The 23,755-nt window shown below is 36.0% G+C and overlaps 1 protein-coding gene across 4 annotated transcripts in view; it reads right to left on the bottom strand.

Moving 5' to 3' along the window:
• The window catches only part of LOC148310186 (putative Rho GTPase-activating protein CG5521), a 44,624-nt gene that overhangs the window by 3,999 nt on the left and 16,870 nt on the right, over positions 1–23,755 (bottom strand). For 2 of the 4 annotated variants that reach the window (XM_088258828.1, XM_088258826.1), the window contains 24 exons: positions 23,332–23,513; positions 23,125–23,207; positions 20,775–20,926; positions 19,845–20,016; positions 19,448–19,576; positions 19,225–19,323; positions 18,986–19,087; positions 17,686–17,879; positions 16,402–16,618; positions 15,348–15,502; positions 14,514–14,639; positions 12,402–12,569; positions 10,947–11,043; positions 9,766–9,953; positions 8,960–9,115; positions 7,804–8,029; positions 6,239–6,380; positions 5,429–5,543; positions 4,804–4,979; positions 3,957–4,151; positions 3,354–3,480; positions 3,118–3,273; positions 1,535–1,693; positions 602–857 (listed from right to left, as the gene is read on the bottom strand). In XM_088258828.1, the coding sequence (XP_088114954.1) occupies positions 602–857; positions 1,535–1,693; positions 3,118–3,273; positions 3,354–3,480; positions 3,957–4,151; positions 4,804–4,979; positions 5,429–5,543; positions 6,239–6,380; positions 7,804–8,029; positions 8,960–9,115; positions 9,766–9,953; positions 10,947–11,043; positions 12,402–12,569; positions 14,514–14,639; positions 15,348–15,502; positions 16,402–16,618; positions 17,686–17,879; positions 18,986–19,087; positions 19,225–19,323; positions 19,448–19,576; positions 19,845–20,016; positions 20,775–20,926; positions 23,125–23,207; positions 23,332–23,513 (3,772 nt within the window). The remainder of the gene's footprint in view (positions 1–601; positions 858–1,534; positions 1,694–3,117; positions 3,274–3,353; positions 3,481–3,956; positions 4,152–4,803; positions 4,980–5,428; positions 5,544–6,238; positions 6,381–7,803; positions 8,030–8,959; positions 9,116–9,765; positions 9,954–10,946; positions 11,044–12,401; positions 12,570–14,513; positions 14,640–15,347; positions 15,503–16,401; positions 16,619–17,685; positions 17,880–18,985; positions 19,088–19,224; positions 19,324–19,447; positions 19,577–19,844; positions 20,017–20,774; positions 20,927–23,124; positions 23,208–23,331; positions 23,514–23,755) is intronic. The other 2 variants (XM_088258829.1, XM_088258827.1) reach the window with 1 other exon arrangement.

Here is a 23,755-nt window from a genome sequence, read left to right as displayed (position 1 = left end):
TCTATTTGTTTACTTTTGGTAGAGCGCGAGATGCCAAAAAACATAGTACAGTTTGGAATTGGGTTTGCGATTACTGATGATTATTACACTGAGGGCGTTTGTCCACTACACGGAATTACACGGAATTTTGGCTTGTGCTTTTGTCCATCTTTCTTCGGATCGGAGCTCTTGATCGGTGAGTGAACACATTGCGCGTAAATTCGATCACGCTAAACTGTCGTAGTCACTTTCATTTTTCAAAACAGGACTGCCGGACGGTAAAATTCTGGGTAGTGGACAAGCGCCCTGATGGTTGGGCGACAGACTGTCTATATACTGAGTATAATTAGGGTCGGGGTTTATAAAAAAACAGCCCAACAACAATGTGTTGTTTTAAAAAAGTGCTTGAAATTAAATAGATAAGAAGTAAAATTACTTGGGTTACAAAAAATAATGCAAGATGCTAATTGAAATTATTAGTAAACGCGTATTACTGATTTTTTTAATATGTTGACATTTTTACAATTAGTAAAATGTTCAGAATTTAGCATTTTTTCCATTTGATAAATTTGGGAATTTGTCAATGGGGGAATGACTGAATGCCATAAACAATAGTAGGTACCTTGCTTAGCCTGCCTTAGCGCTGTGGCGGGCAGCGGCGAGTAGACCTTGCCGATGAACTGCTCGAAAGTGCTGGGCTCCTTGTGCTGGGAGATGACGGCCTCCAGGTTGCGGGCGCGCTCCGAGTAGGCGTGCTGGTAGAAGGTCATGGTGGCACGCACGGCCCGGCTGGCATTAAACGCCGTGGCGCGCACTAGACCTGCCGCGGTGCGCATTGGCAGCACGCACTCGTCAAACAGTGGACCAAACATGGGCACCTGACACAGAAACACTCATATTAATCATAAAAATACAAATTTGCCCATAGATATAGATTAACCAAGTTATGGCTAAATTATTATTTTTTAATCCGCACAACACATATTCAATTTCAATTTGGGATTTTAAACGGGTCTTTGTTAAGGCGCTTTCCAATGCAGTGCTCGTTAGGCCAAAATTAGTGTGTAAACATGCTCATTTTTAAGTTTGATTCTTCCTATGTCAAGCACTAATTCTCACAGTTTAAAATAAAGAGCACATATGTACACATTTAACACCACACAGTGTACATATTTGGCAAGTCTTCATAATATGCTTTAAATATATGTACAAAAAAATACAGTTTTGTTAGGTTCTATGTACTTAAAATGTTACGGCCTACCGAGAACAGCCTTACTAATACCTCCTGGCACTTACAGGGTAAAAGTAAAATCAAATTATTTTTAAATAGTATAGCGACTGGAGTACCCGACAAAATCAGCACTTGTAATATTTTTGCCGAAAATAACAAATTTTGAGTAGTGACATTGTTCTCATAAAAAAAGCAATATAATAAACTGATTATCCACAGCTTTTGCACTAAATGTATGGATATCTCATGATTCAGCATCCAAATATTTACATGTTTGTAAGTAGTTAAATAGTATAAAAATGAATTGATAAGGAGTATAATTACATCGGGCTTCCTGGAAAGGGTGCAGCGCACTAGCTGTCCCGGGAGTGGATAGAGTACGATGAGGACATCGCAGAACTGCGTGGGGAGAGTGTCCCTTCTGTACGGCCGCCAGTGCTCGCTCCACACGATGTGGACCTCATCGTTACCGAGGTGACGAGTCTGAAAATACAGATGATGAAGATGTCAAAAAGGGGTAAAGAGAAAAAACATAAAAATAAGAATACGGAACTGCCAAATCATAATTAACCTGTTAACCGGGTGGGACGCATAAATACGTCCAACGCAAACAATATCGGGTACGGGAAGGACATATGAATACGTCCTTGAAATATATGTTTATTATATTATATATATGGACGTATATTTATCGAACAACAAAGGTTTTAGTCATCCATACATGTCTCGACATGAATTTAAGACACGGAGTGAATCAGTATTCGTGCCCGTTACAAGTTGCGTAATTGGACAGCGGACCGCCCGGTTAACAGGTTAAAGGAAGAATTAATTATATTTTTTTAACCCGATGGTTGCCAGAGACGAGATATCTCGGCAAATGGCGGAGTGCCCGTATTGCCAGAGACGAGATATCTCGTCAGTACTTTTGATGACGTATTACTCCGCAGTTTTAACTCATATTGACAATCTGTCAAAAACGGAACATACATTGCCATGTGTTGAAGTTCTCACAAAATATTTTATAAAGTTTTTAAATACTTTAAAGCGATTTATCGGTATCACTTTCAGCTGACAGTTGACAGATGTCATTAGGGCTACCACTCAAACCACTTAAAATATAGATTATTTTAATCGATTGTTTTGAACGCCAGGGGTTTTTATTTTGCTCAATTTTTTTGTGTTTTTCTTATTATTTTAAAATATTCCATTGATAAATAATAGTTGTGTGTTAATATTAAATTTAATAAAAACTTGCGTGTGCGACTTAGTGTGACAACCCTGAAAATTTGAAACTGGTTTAACTTCAAGAATAAAACTCTAACAATCGATGCGGGATATAATATTTGGTAAGTAAATTATAATTCAATAAAAACAACAAAAAAAAAATTCTTTAGACAACTTTTTTTTTCAAAAAAATACTTGGCCTGTTGAGCACTGCGGCGTAATTTATTTGCGGCTATGAAAAGGTTAAAGGGCTTCTTTTTTCTAATCCTTATCTGCACCCTACAGTACATAGGACACTGCATCATATTGACCTTGATTGTTAATCATATGGAAGCAATCGGTCCTGCACTTCAGATACCAGTCCAGGGCGGTAGTAAATAAATATTACAGAGTTAATTATCAATATTAAATGTCTGTCTGCCTCTGTAGTGCTTTGGTAAGCGATCTTAGCTACCATGCTTGAATTTCCAGGTTTAATTCTCAGTAGGTTCAATCTTAAATTTTAAACTCGTATACATCCAGTTCTCTTCCATTTTCTATCAACCATTTTGATTCTTGACTCCCATGTACAGATTTGTAATTACGGAGAGTTAAATGATGATGTTAAAAGAAAAACAATTCATAATAGTAAAACAGATTGAGTAAGTTGTTAGTAAGCCATTTTTCCTATTCATAATACTTACCTTATTGTGTATTGCTTCGGGAGTGTTAGAAGGCATCCGTGTTGCCACATGGAACAGAGCTTCCAGGGTGAGTGTGGCTATGTAAGGCGCACTAACTCCACCAGACCCGCCTTTCTGCAAGCCTCCTAAGAACCCATTGTGGGACTCCAATTCAACCTACAAAAATGAACAAAATGTAAGAATAATGCTTTAGCAAAATATTGGCATTTAAGAATTGCCAGGACAGAGGTACTAACCTCCCAAGCGAGGGCTGCCAGGAATGCTTCGTACGCTGGACTACCGCTTCTGTTAGACAGGATTGTGTTCCTGTCTTCCTGGCCCCGGGCGACGTATATCACAGCAACTTTATGTGTTTCTCGACACCTAAAAAATAATCGTGATGAATTTTTCTTAATTGATGAGAGAACAGGGGCTGGTAAATGGAGAAGATTTGTCATAAATATCTTATCAGATATGGAGAATGTATTCAGAATATATTCAGAATGGAAAAGTTTCTTCATTAATTGTATTATGAACGTATTTAATTTAAATTTTACTTGGTAAATGGCACATCTTTTTTTGCATACAGTGTTTGAAAATGATGCGGAACACACCGAAACACGTGTCACAATAGATTTTAAGAAATAGTGGTAAAACTTAAATAAAAAATGGAGAAGTTACATATGAATGATATACAAAATTTCTCCATGCTGTAATGGATAAATTTAAACATTGTGTTCCACTCTCTCTTGCTGCTCGCTGATAGTAATGATTTTTATTAGTATATTCTTTATTGTTATTGTACATATTTTTATTAATATTGTTAAAGGCATAAGCTGTAAATAAAATAAAACAAATACCTCTGCGCATCAAGGTTCCTGAGTTCCCGCAGCAGGCGGTCTGAACGCGCCAGGAGGTGCACGGCCCCGCGGCCCCAGCAGCCCACAAAGCCCAGCTGGCTCAGCAGGAGGCGGCACTGCCGGAACACGGGACTCAGCTCTGCCGGCTCCGACCACTCGGCGCCCACCCAGCTCTCCTCTGAGGAGTTCTCCATGCTGAAAATCAAACTGGCATTATCAACCAGGCTCAGTTCACTCTTTGGCCCGGCAAATTGCAATGCCAGTACACTGAGCAGAAAGTTATGTCGTATTTACACAAGAACAGTACAGTAAATTCGTCTTCTTCTTCTTTTTCTTTTAGGACTAGGTCCTGTCATTCTCCGGTCCGCTCCTGGGAGGTGGAAGACCAGCTATTCTTCCATCGTTTAGGTGGTCTTCCTGAGGGTCTGATCCCGCCTATGCTGCTGTCCGCTGCCACCCTCACCACTCGATCCGAACTCGCTCTTCCCTTATTTATAATTGTTTTTCCACAAAGAATTCAATATTTAAGCTGTGTCTATACAATTTTTTTTGTCTATACAACACTTATTCGCACCCGATGGTGCATAGGGCACTGCATCATATAAACACAGTGTTATCTTGATCGTTATTAACGCATGAAGGAAAGGTGATCAGCCCTCCGCTTTAGGTGCCAGTCCAGGGTAATATTAAATACATATTAGAGTGAAAAAATCACTTATATTTTTTTGAGCCCCTGGGAATTGAACCCGAGACCTCCAGAACGGTAGCCGAGCGTGCTGACCATTACACTACGGAGGCGGACAAACAAAAACAAATAAACACCATCTTAATACATGAAAGCAATTACCTGGCGTAGTTGGCAGTTTTGGTCAAGTAGTCGGTCTCGTTGTTCTTGTGGGAGAGTATGACGGAAATGGTGTCGTCCTCCATGGTCCAGGGCAGGGGCGAGGGTGCCGGCTGGTTCAGGCACTGCCCGTTGTGCTGCAGCACCTCCGGGCTGCTGTGGCTGATGTACTGCAGGAGCTGAACACATGATAATCGCAAATTACTCTCACTAGTATTGCACCTTCTTGCAATTTATTGTCGTCTGCCAAAATAAAAATTGACCTAAAATATTTTGAGTTTGTACAAATACTGGATTATCTCCGATTATAGGAGTTATTATTCCTATTATTTTTTGACATCTCACCATAGATGAAGAATTTCATTACTGTGGTTGTCAATCATGGGTAGAATTGGTGAATGTTACACGTGTGTAAAGTTATCACTTAAACCAGACTATGACGGTCGTCAGCCCTGTAAATGCCCAGACTTCCATATTCTCCTTCATCTTTGATGAGATGTCAAAAAATAATAAGTTAGACTAATTCCAAAGCAGACGTATACCGAGGTTCCACTGTATTTTATTATACTATTACATGTAAATAATGATAAGCAATGTAATACATAAAGCAGTTTAGAAAATAACTAACGTGGTCAAGTTGATGCTGATCCGGGGGAGAAGATCTGTAGTCGGGAAGCTGGTTGGGCGGGAAAGGAGGCGGAAGAGAAGAGAGATGAATGCCTCCCGTTGTCACTGTTGTACTACTGGAAAAATATTCATATTTCTAATAAGTTCACAATAATTAATACAAAAAGCCATAAACTGCAACAGTTTGAAAAAATAGAAATTCATAAAAATATAAATAACAATAAACCCATAATTAACAATATGACAATGACTAAAGCCTCCCCCCTATTGCCTATGTTCCCACTGATAAGAAATAATTTTTTAAATTAATACATAAAAATAAGAAACAGCTACTACCCCCTCTTCAACCTTCAACGTCCCAAGGACCCAACTCTAAAATTTAGAATTAGCTTTACATACGGTGTTTAAAAATGATGCGGAATGCATCGAACAGTAGATTTTAAGAAATAGTGGTGTTTACTAAGTAAAACATTAATTAAAAAAAGTTCACAATAATTAATTTACAACATTTTGAGTGTGTCCAAATACTTGTTCACAAATCTGGATTATCTCCAATTATAAGAGTTATTTTTCATATTATTTTTTTGACATCTCAACATACATGAAGAAGAATATGGAAGTCTGAGCATTTACGGGGCTTACTTAAACCAGTCTATTATGGTCGTAAGCGACGTAAATGCCCAGACATTCATATTCTTCAAAAAATAATGTAAGCCTAATCTGGCACAGGTCTGGTTTTCATAGCGGAATTGCATAGCGTAAATAGCACTCAAATGATTATAAAGATAATAGATCCAGTTCCTGTACTCACTTAATGAGAGACGGCATGGGCTGCAGGGGCTGCGGGGGGCACGTGACCTGCGGGTCGCAGTACAGAGCTGAAGCATCCCAGCAGGACTTCCCGGCGAGGTCGCGCAGTATTACCCGGACCTGTTTATCTGCCGTTATCAGACCTGAGGAATAAACAACGGGTCAGACAAACGGGCTTAACTTGCTTTATGTATTTTTAAAAAAAAAAAAAAATTTGTATACATTTATTTAAATCACAATTTTTACATGTTTAGAACATTTTTTTTGCAGAGACCCACCAACCCTCCTTGTGTATCTTGTCGGTGGAGTTCTTTTTTAATACATTTTTTTATTAATTAACGATTTTAACCTAATATGCACACAAAAAAAGAGAAAAAAATTAAGAATATAAACATTTTACAATTTTCATAAAATTAACTCTTGATCATTTACCCATTCCTTTATTTTGCCTTTGTTCCATATTTAATTTTGACCTCTAACATCCGTCGGCAACAAATTAAAACTGTTCGGAACGATATATTGTAGTGTTCGACTCCCATATTTATTGTTAATTCTTGGGAACTAATTTCAGAAGAAGGTGAAGTTTACAAAATCTCCTATATTAACACATTGTTTTCGGCCGGTTTTTTCATCCACCCCAACCCTAAGTATACAGTGGAACCTCTCGCATAATTCGTTCCAGAATCTTAATCGCTAAGCAAAACATTTCTTCCCATAAAAATCAATGTAAAATACAATAATGCATTCCATGCCGAAAGAATTCTCAATTTTGATATTTTTATATTAACATTTATTCAAATAAAATTATTAAACAATATCCGCGCCCTGGGTGGAGCATATGGAGTCCACAAACTGTCTCCAGGTTTTTCTGTCGGCTGCCAGCTCCCTTGCTCCGAAGTTCTGACGAGAACTGCCGACGAATTGTCAGCAGTGGTCTTTCTGGGCAGCACGAACCTGATGCCTTGTAAAGATGCAAGCTTGATTAAGGCTCTCAGGAGGCATGCGGAGTACATGGCGAAGACAACGGAATCGCCTTTTCTTGACGACAGTAGGATAAAATTACTTAAGAAAAACGTTAATAAAAATAAGAATTTATGACAAATAATTATTCCTTTTTAACTAGAAAGTGTCTAAAGACATTTGGTTTTGCCGACGCTTCAAAATTTGGCAAAAATGTAACAGCATTTTCATTGAACAAATTTGTAGCACGAATAGCCAACTCTTTATTTAGGGTCATGCTTCTTAATCCACGACGCAACGATTTCCCATGCTTTCAGCATTTCTCTTATTGTATCTATTGTAACTGCAGACAGTTGGTAGAATTGCATATTGCATTGTTGGGTAATATATCCAAAATAAAACACGGTTTTGATGGATTAAATTCTACATTTATTTATGTATATGTTAATACGTGACACGTTTCGTCTTCTTAGGACATTATCAAACACTGACTCTGTCAGTATTAACATATCCATAAATAAATGTAGAATTCAATCCAAAAAACTGTGTTTTATTTTGGATTTATTACCCAGCATTTCTCTTATTGTGCTAGAAGTTCCAATTTACCTGGTGCCACTCCGCCGGGCGGCATCTGCAGCGCGGGCAGTTCGAGCAGCGAGGCCAGCACGGAGTCGCTGAGGCGGAACAGCTGCAGGTGCGGCGCCCCGAGCACCGCGGGGCCTAGCTCCTGGCCCAGCCCGGGCGAGTCGTCGTTCTCCGACACGGACGACGACAGCTGACACCCGCCGTTCAGGGGGAAGTGCCCGAGGAAGAGGACCAGTTGCGTGCAGATCTGGATACAAAACGTATTGTCAAAATTTGTCAAATCTGATCAAATTTCATTGATGGATTCACTAATTATGTGAACTGATATGTAAATAGTGAGTTAATTCACTAATCTACTTGTTTTACTAGCACTTTCACTTACAATTCTAAACTGAATTATTTTTATTTTTATTATGTGAACTGATATGTAAATAGTGAGTTAATTCACTAATCTACTTGTTTTACTAGCACTTTCACTTACAATTCTAAACTGAATTATTTTTATTTTTATTATGTGAACTGATATGTAAATAGTGAGTTAATTCACTAATCTACCTATTTTACTAGCACTTTTACTTACAATTCTAAGCTGAAAAATAGATATTATTATTTATTATTTTAAAAAAAATTAACACTTGTTAAGTTTTATTTCATTACACATTCATTTGTTTTTTATTCCAACCTTTATCCGCACCCCAAAGGTGCATAGGGCACTGCATCATATAAACGCAGTGTTATCTTGATCGTTAACACACGAAGGAAAGGTGATCAGGCCTCCGCTTCAAGTACCAGTCCAGGGTAATATTGAATAAATATTGAGTGAAAAATAATTAGATTTCGAAACTAATCGTGTGATGAAATAAATTCAATAAGTGGTATTATACAAGTGCTTAATTTTTTTTTTAAATAATCAACATGTCATTCCAAATAGTTAATGCTGAATCAATGAATAATATATCATTTATTCTTATTTCACATTGAATTTATAGTTTTTTTTAAAAACTCTTCTTGAATTACCAAAAGCTTTGTATAAAAACATTTTAGGGACCAAAATTCTATAATATTGTTAGAATTCAGAAAAATTTTAATTTTTGTCGTTTGTATTAAAAAACTTTAAATATATGATTAACCTACAACTTTTTAAAATTTTACCATTAAATATGAACACAATATTTACCATTCTTGCCCACAGCTTAACATCAGTCGATGAAGTCGTCGGAGTCTTAATTCCCATATTATCCAGTTGGATATTTGGGTCAAAATCTTCATCTAATGGGGAAGATAATCCGTCCAGCTCAGAAGCATCTTTGCCTCTCATCACAACATACAAGACCTGCAAATTATCGATATCAGTATGGCTCATTTATATAAAAATTAAATTGCATGAGTGGAAATAATATGATGATTAACCTTTCCGGTACTGATTATTAAAAAAATTACATGTGATCCGAATGGGGGTACCAAACCCAAGTTTATACTTCTATGGAAATCGTAGTACGCAGCTTGCAGCTAGTACCAACTTGCCGCCAACTGAGTCATAGTTGCTACGTTCAAACCAATACGTCATCAGGTGGTGATTGAATCCGGCCATCCGATAACCGAGAGGCCGAAAATCGGATCAAGTGAAAGCCGACTAGTTTAGTTGTTTCGCTCTCTCATTATGGCAGTACATTTATTAGAGTGAAAGAAGTAACATGTCGCTAGCAGATAAATAATTTACATGCTGATATGTAAGTACGTGGATCTCACAGCACCGACTGGTTGTGCTTTTTATCAAAAATAATATTTTGAAACATTTAACGACTTGAAATTATAAAAATAATAAAAGGGAAAATTTTCCTTAATATCATTTTTTAAATTTGGAGTAATTAGCCCTTATAATACTTAAGTTATTGAATTAAAATTCACATATGGGGATTTCAATCTCTTTGTTAGATCTGGCTAGGTACTAAATACTAAAAGCCTTTATGAAAAATTAAAAACCTTGAAAACAATCAGCAGCAGGGAGTGTTGGCCGGCCTTGGGTATCCTGAGGAGAGCCTGGACGCCCATCCTGATGCAGTATTCGGCGAGGCACAGCAGGAGGCATCCAACTAAGGTCTTTACGGAGTCCCGGTTGGACATGGGAGACAGTTGCGCTAAGCACACGCATATCCTGCATACTATATTTTCTGAAATTATAAAAAAGAAAGTAACTTAGTATGATGTAACATGATACTATAAAAAATTATTGTCTTGAATGCATCAATTGAAGCGTGATCGCAGTGTCTATTTGACACGTTGATATTCAGTAAATATTTATATTATGATTAAAAAAAATCTTTTCGCTTATAAAAATATGCAATATTGCGTAATAAAAGTTGGATAACATAGCAATTTACAATCAACAAATTAACGATAATGGCACAAAATATTATTTGAAATGAAAAGATCATTACTGAGTTTTAATTGCTTTATATTTTACTATTATAGTAAAATATAAAGTAGTATATTAGCTTTTCAAAGTGTAGATTTATTTAACATATTGTTATCCACCTTGAAGTCTGTACTTTCTCAGCATTTCTTCTCCATGTTATAATGGATAAATTTAAATGTTGTGTTTCACTCTCTTTCGCTGCTCGCTGATAGTGTGTGTAGGAGATGTGTATTTACCAGTGCTTACTATTTGTGATTTTGTTATTATTTTATGTTTAAGACTTTTGGTTTCTCTATTAGTGTATCCATTAGTGTATTTTTATATTAGATATTGTATATATGTATTATTTTATGGGCATTAGCCGTGCAATAAATAAATAAAGGAATTAAAACTTTTCACTTTTGTCACAGGCATGATATTCAACGTATTGAGCACAAGATTTGAATAAAAGTTTTCACATTAAATTTAACATTAACATTAAACAAGTAAAAACAACACTTAAGATTCTTAAAATAAAATTTATATAATTTTCCGCCAAAGAGAAATTGCTAATGTCAATCAATTTGCATCAATTGACATCATTTACGGAGACAAACTTGCTGAAATTTATAACTTTGGTATTACAATGAAGGGTTATGAATATTTTTGTGTTACCGTAATAAGACATTTGTGATTTGTTCCACTGCTAATAAATGAATTGCATAATTTATATGAATTATTTTTGTTGTTGTGAAAAGTGTTGACTTACCTGCTAAATCTGGGTACAGTTCCATCATCCTGTCGGTGTAATCAGCCAACAGAAGCAGGATGTCACTGGCCACTTTAGCAATGCTCTTATTCCTCATCTGCAATAAGAAATAATGTATGACGTGACAAAATGGAGTGGAAGTCACTTTGCATTTACTAATTTACAAAGCATATACAGGAGAGAGAATGGTCACGACCCTCAGCAATGAGGACAACGACGCAGAATAAGAAGAATGCAAAAGTAACACAGCACTATACTGCTTAAAATAACTCAAAAATTATAATAACAGTGAGATAATACGAAGAAACCACACCGGTTCTTAAGTGTTTGACAAATCGCTCACTCTTTTCAACAACGTCATATATCAAAAATCGTCAATTTTCAGTTGTGCATGTTCACGGGATGCCCAGAAAATGTACTATATCCTAGCAAAAGCGGCATATTTTTAACTTAATATTTACCCGCTACAGGGCAGAAAGTGTTGTTTTTGCATTTTGAAGAAAAGGTATTGTTTTATTATTTTTTTTTAAATATACTAAATGTTTTTCAAATGGAGAAAAAACATTCAGGTTTTACCTAAAAAGATCTGTTGCACAATAAAAAGTAAAATAAGTGGCTTGATATTTATTTTCAATACATTTTATTATATTTTTAAACTTTAAAAACGATCTCCTGAAAAATTAAGTTTTTTTATATTTGACGTTGTTGAAAGGAGTGAGCGAAATGTCCGTTTTATTTAAAACCATTAATATCTGTATGATACCATCTTTCATCTTCCACACATTTATTTTGAAAAATTTCTCTTACAATTTTTTTAAATTAGGGTATAAACTGGTCCAAATTATTTGGATAGAAGTTTAGTACAGTTAGTATTATGATATTTCATTTTTTATTTAATAAAAAAGATAACTACATATTTGTGTTTTCATTATTGACAAAAATAATTCAATTTCATACTATTTCTGTGAGTCTGATTGGCTCATTATTAAAAATAGGTATCAAATTATGGTAGGGTGGGTTCGAACCCAGAAACTCTGACTCAAGAGTCCGCGACACTAACCACGGGACCACAGCCCGACACAGGTAGAATGAAGTCTATTTACTTTATATAGTATTTCATTTATTCATTCAAACCCTTATCCGCACCCTATGGTGCATAGGGCACTGCATCATATAAACGCAGTGTTATCTTGATGATCAACACATGAAGGAAGGGTGATCAGCCCTCCGCTTCAGGTATCAGTCCAGGGTTATATTGAATAAATATTAGAGTGCAAAAATCACATATATTTATCTGACCCCCCCCACTGCGAATCGAATCCGGGACCTACAGCACGGTAGCTAAACACGCTGACCATTACACCACGGAGGCGGACTTTGATATAGTAAAAGAGGTGTAAATAATTACTCTATTTACGTTACATAGTATAAGAGGCATCAAGCAAGGACACTCACGGTCAGGGCCTGCAGGATGTTTCGGACGCAGTCAGGCAGGCGGGAACACGTCTTGCGGGAGGCGAGGATCTGGTGGCAGTGGGCCCCGAGGGCGGCCAGAGCTTCGCACCGCGCCAGCGCTTGCGGCTCCCGGCGACAAGCTCGCACCAGAATGTTCAAAACGTGTTCCTGGAAATCAACACTTCTTTACTTTATGTTTGTTCTATACTTTTTACTAACAAAAGCAGATACAATATACTGTAGATAGGTAGTAAAATAGTCCCACAGTTTATTGATTTGGCCTTCAATTAGTTCAACTCCATAATTTATATTTTAAATATTAAAGTCAATCACTGACTTTTAAGGGTCTACTAAATTGTGTATTTTTTTTTTTAAATATAAAAATAAAAAATAAAATTTGTGACAGTTATTTTGCCTTGTTAGTAATTGATAAAATTAAGAAAGGTGTGTTGAGATGGTTTGGACATGTAGAACGAATGAGTGAGGAAAGAACGGTAAAACAAATTTATGAGACGAATGTTAGTGGGAAAAGAAGCAGAGGAAGACCGAGAAAAACATGGCACGATCAGGTATGCCAAATACTTGAAAGTGGTCAGGTTAGGAGTCGTAAAAATCGGCGGGTATGTATGAGGAGATGCATGAACGTGGAAGAGGCGAAGAATGTTTGCAAGGACAGAGTGGTGTGGCGCTCTATTCTCTCTGCCTACCCCTGCGGAGAAGCGGCGTGATGGTTGTAGCTTTATGAAACTACTGTCTAGCTAAAGCTATGTTCAAAACAATTTGAATAAACAACTCAGTAGATCCAAAAAAATTAGTATTTGATTTTAATATTTAAAATATAGTTTACAACATTTTGAATGTGTCCAAATACTTGTTCACAAAATCTGGATTATCTCCAATTACAGGAGTCATTTTCATATTATTTTTTGACATCTCATCAAAGATGAAGAAGAATATGGAAGTCTGGGCATTTACGGGGCTGACGACCATCATAGGCTGGTTTAAGTGATCACTTTACACACGTGTAATATTCACCAATTCAAAAAATAATTTAAAATATAGTCCCACAGTGTTAAAAAATTTCCTAAAATATCAAGAACAAAGACCCTGTAAATATTGATACTCTCCACCATTGGAGTCACTCCTTTTTTTTGCATTCTTTTTACCATATAAATATCAAAATTCAATACTATTAAAGCAGTATAGAAAAATAAAATCTGCAAATACAAATCAGCCAATACATCTATAGTACAGCCGTGTTGGTCTCCATAGTGCTAAAGGTTCCAGGTTCAATTCATGGAGGTTATAAAAATAAGTATGATACATATTTTTCAAATTAATATTATTTTATATCCAAGCGCGAGACTGATCACTTTGCCTTCATGTAAATTACGATCATTTGTGAGGGCATTGCAAAAAAATAAATTAATATCGTAAATTTTGTTTTGATTTATACTACATAATAATCAAACACTGGAAATCTGAAAAGTAAATGCAAATTCAATCAATAAACTTTAACCATATATTTTTCCTAATTAACATATCGCTCACTAATTTCAACAACGTCATATATCAAAAATTGTCAATTAACAGTTGTGCATGTTTTCGGAATGCCCAGAAAATGTACTATAACCCAGCAAAGGCGGCATATTTTTAACTTAATATTTACCCGCTACAGGGCAAAAAGTATTGTTTTTGCATTTTGAAGAAAAGGTATTGTTTAACTAATTTTTTTAAATATACTAAATACTTTCCAAATGGAGAAAAAACCTTCAGGTTTTACCAAAAAAGATCTGTTGCACAGTAAAAAGTTCAATAAGTGGCTAGATATTTATTTTTAATACATTTTATTATATTCTAAAACTTTCTCCTGAAAAAGATCTCCTGAAAAATCAAATTTTTTATATATGACGTTGAAAGGAGTGAGCGATATTATAAACCCCTTAACGAGTAACCATTTCGAACTAAAACTATACTACGAGAGCAAAGATGTCTGTTATGTGAACAATATTAAGCATTAGCAGATTAAATCAACAATAACACCCATACATAGATAGCCAAAAAGTATTTTGCTCCCGAATATTTTAGAGTTGAACATAAGAATTTTCTTACCTTAAGGTCCGGACATGAGACAGTGGTGTATTCGTGCGCATAGGGTTGCAACATGGGTGCATTCATAAGACTATCAGGCAGGCTCAATATCGAAGCTAAAAATGTTACTGCTTCTGTTCTGGGACACTGAAAATATACATTTATTTATATATTTTTACCATACATAACTATTTTTTAATGTCACACTAATTAGAACGTGTGACATGATATTCATATTGGTTAAATGTTAAGGCACAGTAATTGATTAGAGCATATAGCCGGCCCAAATATAGGTGTGAAAAACTTCTAAAATACATTTATGACATCTCAGCATAGATGAAGAATATTTTGTGTCCAAATACTTATTCACAAATCTGTATTATCTCCGCTTAGGAATTTTTTCATACATTTTTTTATAAAATAATACACACTACTTAAATTTCTGGAACTCATACATACATATATCATTTAAATCTCCCATTACTTTGTGTGCGAGTTCGCAGCAGTATCTACGGTTGATTTGAGTAACCTTTTATTTTACATATTTTACATATTGCATGCCAGAAAACATTATAATTTGACCAGTTATTTTATTCACAACATTTTGGGTGAGTCCAAATCGTTGTTCACAAATCTGGGTTTCTCCATTTAGGAGTTATTTTCACATTTTGTAAAATGTAAAAATAACTCCCAAAAAATTAAAGTGGTGAAACCCAGATTTGTGAACAATTGGAAATACCCAAAATGTTGTGAAACTTGTAAAACATAATTTATAACAAAATTAATCATTACTTTCGCCAATAGATTTATCAGTGCGATTTGGAAATAGGTTTGACAAGTAAATAGTTAACTTACATTGGGTCCTATATCTGTAGAATTAAGTACAATGGTAGAGGCATGGACGAAATCAAGTAACAGTAACGAGTATCCATCAAGCGCCAGGGAGAGGTACCTCGGAGCAGCGTGCTTTATCAGCACGTCGACCACACTTCTGTCTTCGCCAGTGAGCCCTAAAAATAAAATAAAAAACACACATCAAATCAACATCAGCAGGATGAAGCGATAACTATATTCTAACCAACAAAAACAGACTAGTAATGCCCTAAAAAGGCGAAATAATTGCCACAATTTTATTTTTTATTTTTGTGTTTTCTAAAAGTAAAACATACAACTTAGTAGACCCTGAAAATCAGTGTTTGATTTTAATATTAAAAATACAAATTATGGAGTTCTAAAAATTAAACGCCAAATTATTCTTCTTCTCTTTATAGATTTTCAGGATCTGTCTGTGCCTCCGCCTGTTGCTCTTGGGATGTTGACTGCTAGCTATCTCTCCACCTTTATGGAGGTCTGCCTGGGGGTCTATGTCCTTGAAGGGCGATACGCGGAGGTCTGTCTTCTGACATTCTGTTTACATGCTCATTCCAGTCTTGCCTTCGTTGTTGTCCCCACCTCACAATATCTTCCGTCTTACACATGCTCCAGATATCAGTGTTACTTACATGGTCTCGCAAAGTGTTTCCGTTTATAGATCGAAGAGTTTTCATCTCAGAGATTCGAAGTCGAGATTTTCTTCTAAAAGTATCTGGTCTTGCCTCAATTCCATAAGTTGCTATCGGTCGAACACATCGGCTGTCTAAACTCAAAACTCAGTAAGGGACTTTTTTTGTAGTACATTTTTTTTGCATTTTTGGACTAAGTAGCTTCTACTTAGTCCAAAAATGCAAAAAAACATACTACAAAAAAATGTCCCTTATTGTGTTTTAAGTTTGGACAGCCGACATGTTTTGTATATCTTCATTTTTCTTTCTATTCTCATGTGTGCCAAATTAATAAATACATATAGGAATTCATTGTATCGTTCACATTTGAGCAAATCAGTTTCTCATTGGGAATTCAGTCCACTCACCGTGATGGAGGGCCCTGTGGTAGAGGGGCAGGTGGGGGCGCGGCGGGGCGGGGTGCAGGGGGGCGCGCGTGGTGAGCAGGCACAGCAGGCGCAGCGCCGCCAGCTTGCCGGGCCGGTGCGAGGGGCCCAGGGGCTCCGCCCCCAGGCACCACCCGGCCACCACGCCCAGAGGCACGTGCGTCTCCGCATTCCCGCTCTGGGACTGGTTGGCTGCAATCTGGAAATATAAAACCAACATTTTTTAATTTTTTTTATTCAATATAGTTCCCAAAAAATTACAATTTAATTAATTTGCTGGACATTTTTACTTTTAACATCTTATACTAGCTATGCTGTGCCTCTACAAAAAAGAGACTAAGTTCTCATGCTTGGAGAGGGACTTACACTCATTCTTTATTATTTATACTTATGAATGATATAATAGTTTTTTCTTTGTATTTTTTATTTTCAATTAGCATATACATATTTATTTTTAATTAATATTTTACTTGGTAAATACCAATATTTCTTAAAATCTACTATGACGTGTGTTTCGATGCATTCCACATAATTTTCAAACACCGTATATGAAACTAATTCTAAATTTTAGAGTTGGGTTCTTGGGACGTTGAAGATTGAAGAGGGGGTAGGAGCTTTTCTGATTTACATATTTGATTTCTTAGGATTCGATTCCCGCCAAGTGCGAAATAAATTCAAGTAAGATTTATTTTCAATTGGTCTGGGTATTGGTAATGTAGTTTTCACATTTATCTTCCCTATCTTTACTATCCTACCTGCAGACAAGCCTCTTATAGAGGCTTCGCGGGTTATTCCTTTAAAAAATAAAATAAAACGTAAAATAATCACTTCTAAAGTAATTTGCCATCATTCATTGATTTATGCTTTAAGTTTTTGGATGATAATTTTTAAAGCGTTGAACTACCCATAAATTCTTCAAACTGCAAACCCTCATCTGCACCCAATGGTGCATAGGGCACTACATCATATAAACGCAGTGTTATCTTGATCCTGACCACATGAAGGAAAGGTGATCAGCCCTCCGCTTCAGGTACCAGTCCAGGGTAATATTGAATAAATATTAGAGTGAAAAAATCACTTATATTTATTTAACTCCTCCTGGGAATCGAACCCGGGACCTCCAGTACGGTAGCCGAGCATGCTGACCATTAAACTACGGAGGCTGACCCATAAATAACTGGCAATTATTAAGACATTTGTCAGTTTCACTAGATCCTTCATTCACAGTCCAAGCTAGTAATAAATCAGTCGGATGGTTGCACTGACCTTGAGCAGGGTGTCGTTGAGATGCAGTAGGTACTGGAACACCTGACTGTGCAGACTGGGGTCGGGCAGCAGGTTGGGGTCGCCGAGCGCCCCGAGCATGCGGCGCCACATGACGGCCGCCACGTCGGGCAGCCAGCCGCGGGCGCCCCCTCCGAGGGCGACCCCGCGACCGCTGTTGCCTCCCACGCACCATTCTGCAACCAAACAAGAATTTATACTGGTTTGTGGAATCTTTCTTTACAATAAACTATTCCGACAGATTTGGTGTGTCTAAAGTTGGTAACTCGTATCTATCCATTTTTTTTTTATTTCCCTTACTCGCAGTACAGTCTTTCACAAACGGTAGACAGTGACAACATGAAAAATTAAAAATTTTAATTAAATTAAAAAAAAAAATTGTGTTTTAATTTGTACCAGAAGATGAAAACATCTGTCGTTTTCAAAACTAGTCGTAAATAAAATAAAACTCATTAAAGTGGTATATTCAAGTGTTTAATTTTAATAAAATGAAAAACTTAATGCACTTAGAATCACCTCAAATAATCAGGTAAGTGTGGTGGTTCGATCCCCGATAATATTCTCTTAAATATAGTCCACTATTAATGACAACGTGTGGAGTGAATTTTTTTCGTCCTTAATCTGCGCCTCAACGGTGCACAGGGCACTGCATTATATAAACGCAGTGTTATCTTTATCATTTTAACACATGAAAGAAAGGTGATTAGCCCTCCACTTCAGGTGCCACCAGTCCAGTGTAATATTGAACAAATATAATAGTGAAAAAATCGCTTATATTTATTTGACCCACCCTTGGGAATCGAACTCAGGACCTATAGAATGGTAGCCGAGCGTGCTGATCATTACACTACGGAGGCGAACTTAGCAGATAAATTTAGCAGATGTAAAATCACCCTAGATGGCGAATCTCCCGACTCAGATCCTCTAGCAGGTAAGTGGCGATCTTGGGAGACAATTGCTATCACAGAAAGAAAAGTTTTTTTGCTCATCCTACTTCTCACGCCAGTGTGGTGATTGCTGGATTGATCCTGCTTTCTTCAGACCATATAAATGAATGCGAATGAGAGTCTCTTCTATGATCATGCGTCCTTTAGAGTAACCTATTATGTAAGAGTTCTTCCTCGTGACTACTTTTCAATGTCTCCCAACAAGAAGAAAGAGAAGTACTGATGTAAATATAAAGTTTTATAAAGTCCCCAATGCAATTTTTTCTTCTTTTTTTTTTAAAGGGAAATATTAACCAATTTTATCTTAAGTGATATAAAAAAGATGATGAACTCACCAACATTGGAGTTTTCTGATGCGAGGTCCAACTGTAGAGGGGAATCCTTTATAGAACTGGTCTCCACACCGCTTGAAGGGGCGGGAGAGGGAGATCTAGAATCTAAACATAAAGATATAAATTTTATATCTAAATACATATTTTATTGGCCCGACAAGTTTACTTTTACTAGCCCGAGTGGCCGAAAATAAGTTAAAATTTAAATTAATTAAGAAAGTCACACTTGTAGGTTAACTTACCACTTTCAGAATCCCGGTCTTCATTATTCTGACTGTTTCTTAGGGAATCTAACGAGTGACATCTTCTGGGTTTCGAGGGTGCTTCTTTCTGCTCATCTACTGAAATAATGAAGAAAAAAAATTTGAAGAAAAAATTCAAATATTGTATGCATAGTAAAATATTCTAGTACTTTGACAATTAGAATGGGTCTTTCACTTCAATATGTTTATGATTTTATTATACCTTCTATTTGTACAGGAGGCAGAGATAACACTCTTGTGGTGAGATGAGGATCACTCCTACATCGTGTGAGGGTTCCCCGAGAAGGTCCTTCTTGCCGCGCTTCATTTGCTCCCACTTTTGACGACTTTCCTACAAAAATATATTACAGAGATATATATTAATTTGCTGGGTCGAGAATGCAATCCTTACAATTCAATTCACAGACTTATCAAATGGAAATTTCAAAGTTAACTAATTTTTTTTCTGCGTCAAATACCCCTAATCAACCACATTTTTCTCTCATGTTTCTCATAAATTCAACATTACGTAAAATTAAGAATAAAATGTTGACAGTTGCAAGGTAACATAAACAGGACCAGTTATCCACAACATGGTGAAAAATTTTCATATTTGTTACCAGCGTGTGGGGTAGCGGGGATGTTGGAGACGGCTGCAGACTTGGTGGCGCTGGTGGCGCGCCGTGCACCTCGCTTGCCCGGCTGCTCCGAGGCCCGGTCCAGAGGGAGGTCAGACAAGTCCAGGCCGTACACGTATCGCGCTAGCACACGCGTCAATGTTTCCATTGTTTTCTGGAACAGCAACAACAACAACAAAATTTTAATCTTAAAGGTGTCTCAATTCGATATGAAACATGTATCGTTCTTCCCTTTTTTATGAAAGAAGATGGAAGTCTGAGCATCCCAGAGCTTACGACCTGGTATATCGCTGGCTTGGAAGCTAGTCAAATGCCTGGTCGTAAGCTCAGAGATGCTCAGACTTCCATCGTCTTTCATAAAAAAAGGGAAAAAAGGGAAAAACGATACATGTTTTATATCAAGTTGAGACATCTTTAAAATTGACATCTCATCCGTAGAGTGCATAATCCAGTGTCCGATATAATAAATAATATGATGATGTTGTCAATTTTAATACTTTTACATCATACTGTATAAGCAGTTACTTTGAAATTTAAGAGATCTGAATGTTTTTTTTTTTTAATGTTTATTTCGCTTTTTACGAATTGTAATTAAACCTAGAAGGAGCCAGCAGACAACACCTCTATTTTAGAGGTTTGATTGCAGACATATCTTTCAATGGGTGGATGCCTTGCAATGCCACCTTGCAATGAACCTTGCGATGCCACTTTTGCTGTCAAGCATCTATCTAACTGCACCATATGCCTGTCAATAAACAATTTTTTTTATAATATCACTATTATTACTTTATTTACAAGCAATTATTTATTTAGATTTTTTTCTCACATATATTACTATTAATGGAAAATAATAAGAGCAATTAAAAATATTGAAATCTAGCGCATTCTCTCGAACAGTGCATTGAAACATACCGCCCATTCCTTGATGAGATCTTCCCAGTGTGTGAGGCGCGCTAGGACATCCATGAAACTCTGCCACAACTCGGGACGGACTGACACATTCAGATTAGCCTTTATCCACGTCACTATCAGGGTCTGGAATATTGCAGGGGCTAGAGACCCACCTGAAAACAAAATCATAAATTAGCAATAGCAAACATACTATACGCATGTTATTTATTGTTTCAACGTTGACTTTTTGGTAACATATGATTAAATTATAAATAAAACACTTGTTTTTGACCACTTGAGTATTATATTGTAACAATTAGTTTCGGATGCTAAAGATGTCTCCATGTACGGGTTTGAATATAAACTCACAGCTTACATGGAAGCATTTGTAGCTTCCGAAACTAGTCATAACAATATAATGCTCAAGTGGTAAAAAACTAATCTGTTATTTATAACTAAAAAAGGAAAAAACTTTGAAAAACCTTTAAAACTAGTGGGTTTTATACAATACGTCATCACCAGTGGTTTCGACAATCTATGATGTTTGTTTTTCTTGGGTTTTATAGACGTATTTGCTACATTAGACGGGCCATAACCCCTGCACATAAGCTGCATTGACTTTTTTCTTGCGCTTGTACACAGACTGTGATATTTTCGGTGACGTTCAACGTATGTTTGGCACACAATTTTTACAGCACACAGCATGGCACCCAGGATCTCAGCTCATTTTCTCTAGACCAAGTATTGCCATTGTAATAATTTTTAGATCCATTATTGACATTTGTGGCAACGATCCTGAAGAAATATATTCTTTCATTTAGTTACACAACGAAATTAGATTTAATAATATTACTATACAGTATGCATTCATTAAAAAAAAAATTAAACAATTATTGGAAAATAGTGAACACTTTTTGGTCACGTCTAAATGTTTAGCAGATAGCAGGTAGCATATTAGAAAATAATAATAATTTTGGATATTTTATGTAGCACCATTTTCGTAAATTGGGCAGAAAAAAGAGTAATTTTTTTGCTTGCACTGGCAAAAAACATTAACTCGAAAATATGCAATTTTGACTTAATGATGCAGTATTATAAAGTTTTCAACGTCCTATAAACTGGCAAAATACACTAAGCAGTTTGAAATGTCATATTTATGTGGTTCAACACATAAACTCAACTCAAAGCTTAATAGTGGGTATTTTATTCAGGCTAAATTGCTTTAAATAACAGGGATTATTCAAACAGAGATTTTAGAATTAACATTTTTTGCCATATACAGGCAAAAAATAGTATATAATTATAAATTAAAATATTAATGATTTTGACCATCGATTGAATATTGTGGCAACCCACAACATAATCGAACGAACGAACATAATCGAACATGCAAGCAAGAAATGCAGAACGCAGCCGAGCTCGGGCCGAACAAAAACCAGGGCGTCACATTCCGTAACTGCTCGTCCAGTGATCGACACGCCCTTCTCCAACTGCGCTTACATTAGAATCACGCGATTATTCTTAAATATTTCTTGACTGTCATTTTCAAGAACTGAATAAATCTGTGTTAAAAGTAATCCGCTTTCATCTTGCTTCCCTTCTGTTAATTTAAGTAGGTGTTCAACTAGAACCCACAATACAATAAGTTTTTTGTGCATATATATTTTTCGGTATTATAAACTTTCCGCAGATTAACTTTAATCTATAATTTTAATCCTGTTGAAGTAGGCATTATGAAACAATCATTTTGCTACTTATTGTGCCATAAAAGTGTCCATATAAACCAGCTTATCCAGATAATGTGTGTCAATAAATATCATTTATAGCAATTTACTTTCACACCTATAATTGGATTATTTATGATTAAGATATAAGGTAAGTTAATGAAAAAAAGTTTTTAATATTTTCTGTAGACGATTGATGTTTTACTTATTTTGTTATTTGTAAATAGGCTACCAAACTAAGTATGTACAAAATACAACATACATATTTTTAAAGGAGATATTTATTCCAAATAAAAAATAATAAAAATCACTCATATTCATTTAGAATTCTTAGAAATCAAACCTGGGACTGTTATTATTTATTAGAATTTGTTTGAAAAATAAACTTTAATTTCTTAATTTTCGATGGTATGTGCTTGATCGAAATGGTGATTGTGTGAATCAAAATTAAACATATGTAAGTATTTAAAGTAGAATAGGGAAAATATAGTTCAACTGTTTCAAGTTTTTTTTTTAAATAATGATTATCTACTCAGTGGATAACTCAGTGCAAATTTATTGCGAATGAGGAATGTTATCAAATTAAATTTTAAGTAGCACTAGGTTTCCCCGTTGCAAAAAAAAAATAACAAATATAATATATGTACCAAGAGATTCATGTTTCCTTTTTGGTGGCACTTTGGTGAGGACCAAAGATGTGATTTGCAGCAAAACGAGAAGTAACTGTTCCCTGTAATAAAAAAAATATATATCAGAGAGTCTAATAAAATTAATACAATACAGATAGTGAAAAATGCCTATTCTTTTCTAGTTGGGGGTCATTGCCTTGGTCTATTGCAAAGATGAACACTCACCAAGTGTGCGTGTCCATGGTGGTGTGCATGACCATGTATCTGTATATGTTGAGAACCCGCTTGCACGTGTCCGTCTGCTCCTCCAGGAGGTGTTGCTGGGACATTCCACTGCCAGACGTGTTGGCGCTGTGCATGGCTAGGAACACATTGGCCGCTTGCGTCATGAACAGTTGGAGCACATTCTGAAATAAACAAATAAATATACTATAAACATACTAGACAAGTTTGAAAATTAAAAATATATTGATATTCTTCTTCTTATTCAAACCATTATCTACATCCGGTGGTGCATAAGGCACTAAATTATATAAACGTAGTGTTATCTTGGTCATTAACACATGAAGAAAAGGTGATCAGCTCTCCACTTCAGGTACCACCAGTCCAGGGTAATATTGAATAAATATTAGAGGGAAAAAATCAATCA

Source organism: Brachycentrus maculatus, unplaced genomic scaffold (assembly GCF_059751285.1).
Source record: "Brachycentrus maculatus isolate JH-2025_06_01 unplaced genomic scaffold, ASM5975128v1 h1tg000104l, whole genome shotgun sequence".
Taxonomy (NCBI): domain Eukaryota; kingdom Metazoa; phylum Arthropoda; class Insecta; order Trichoptera; family Brachycentridae; genus Brachycentrus; species Brachycentrus maculatus.
This window is presented reverse-complemented; position numbering and strand designations above follow the sequence as displayed.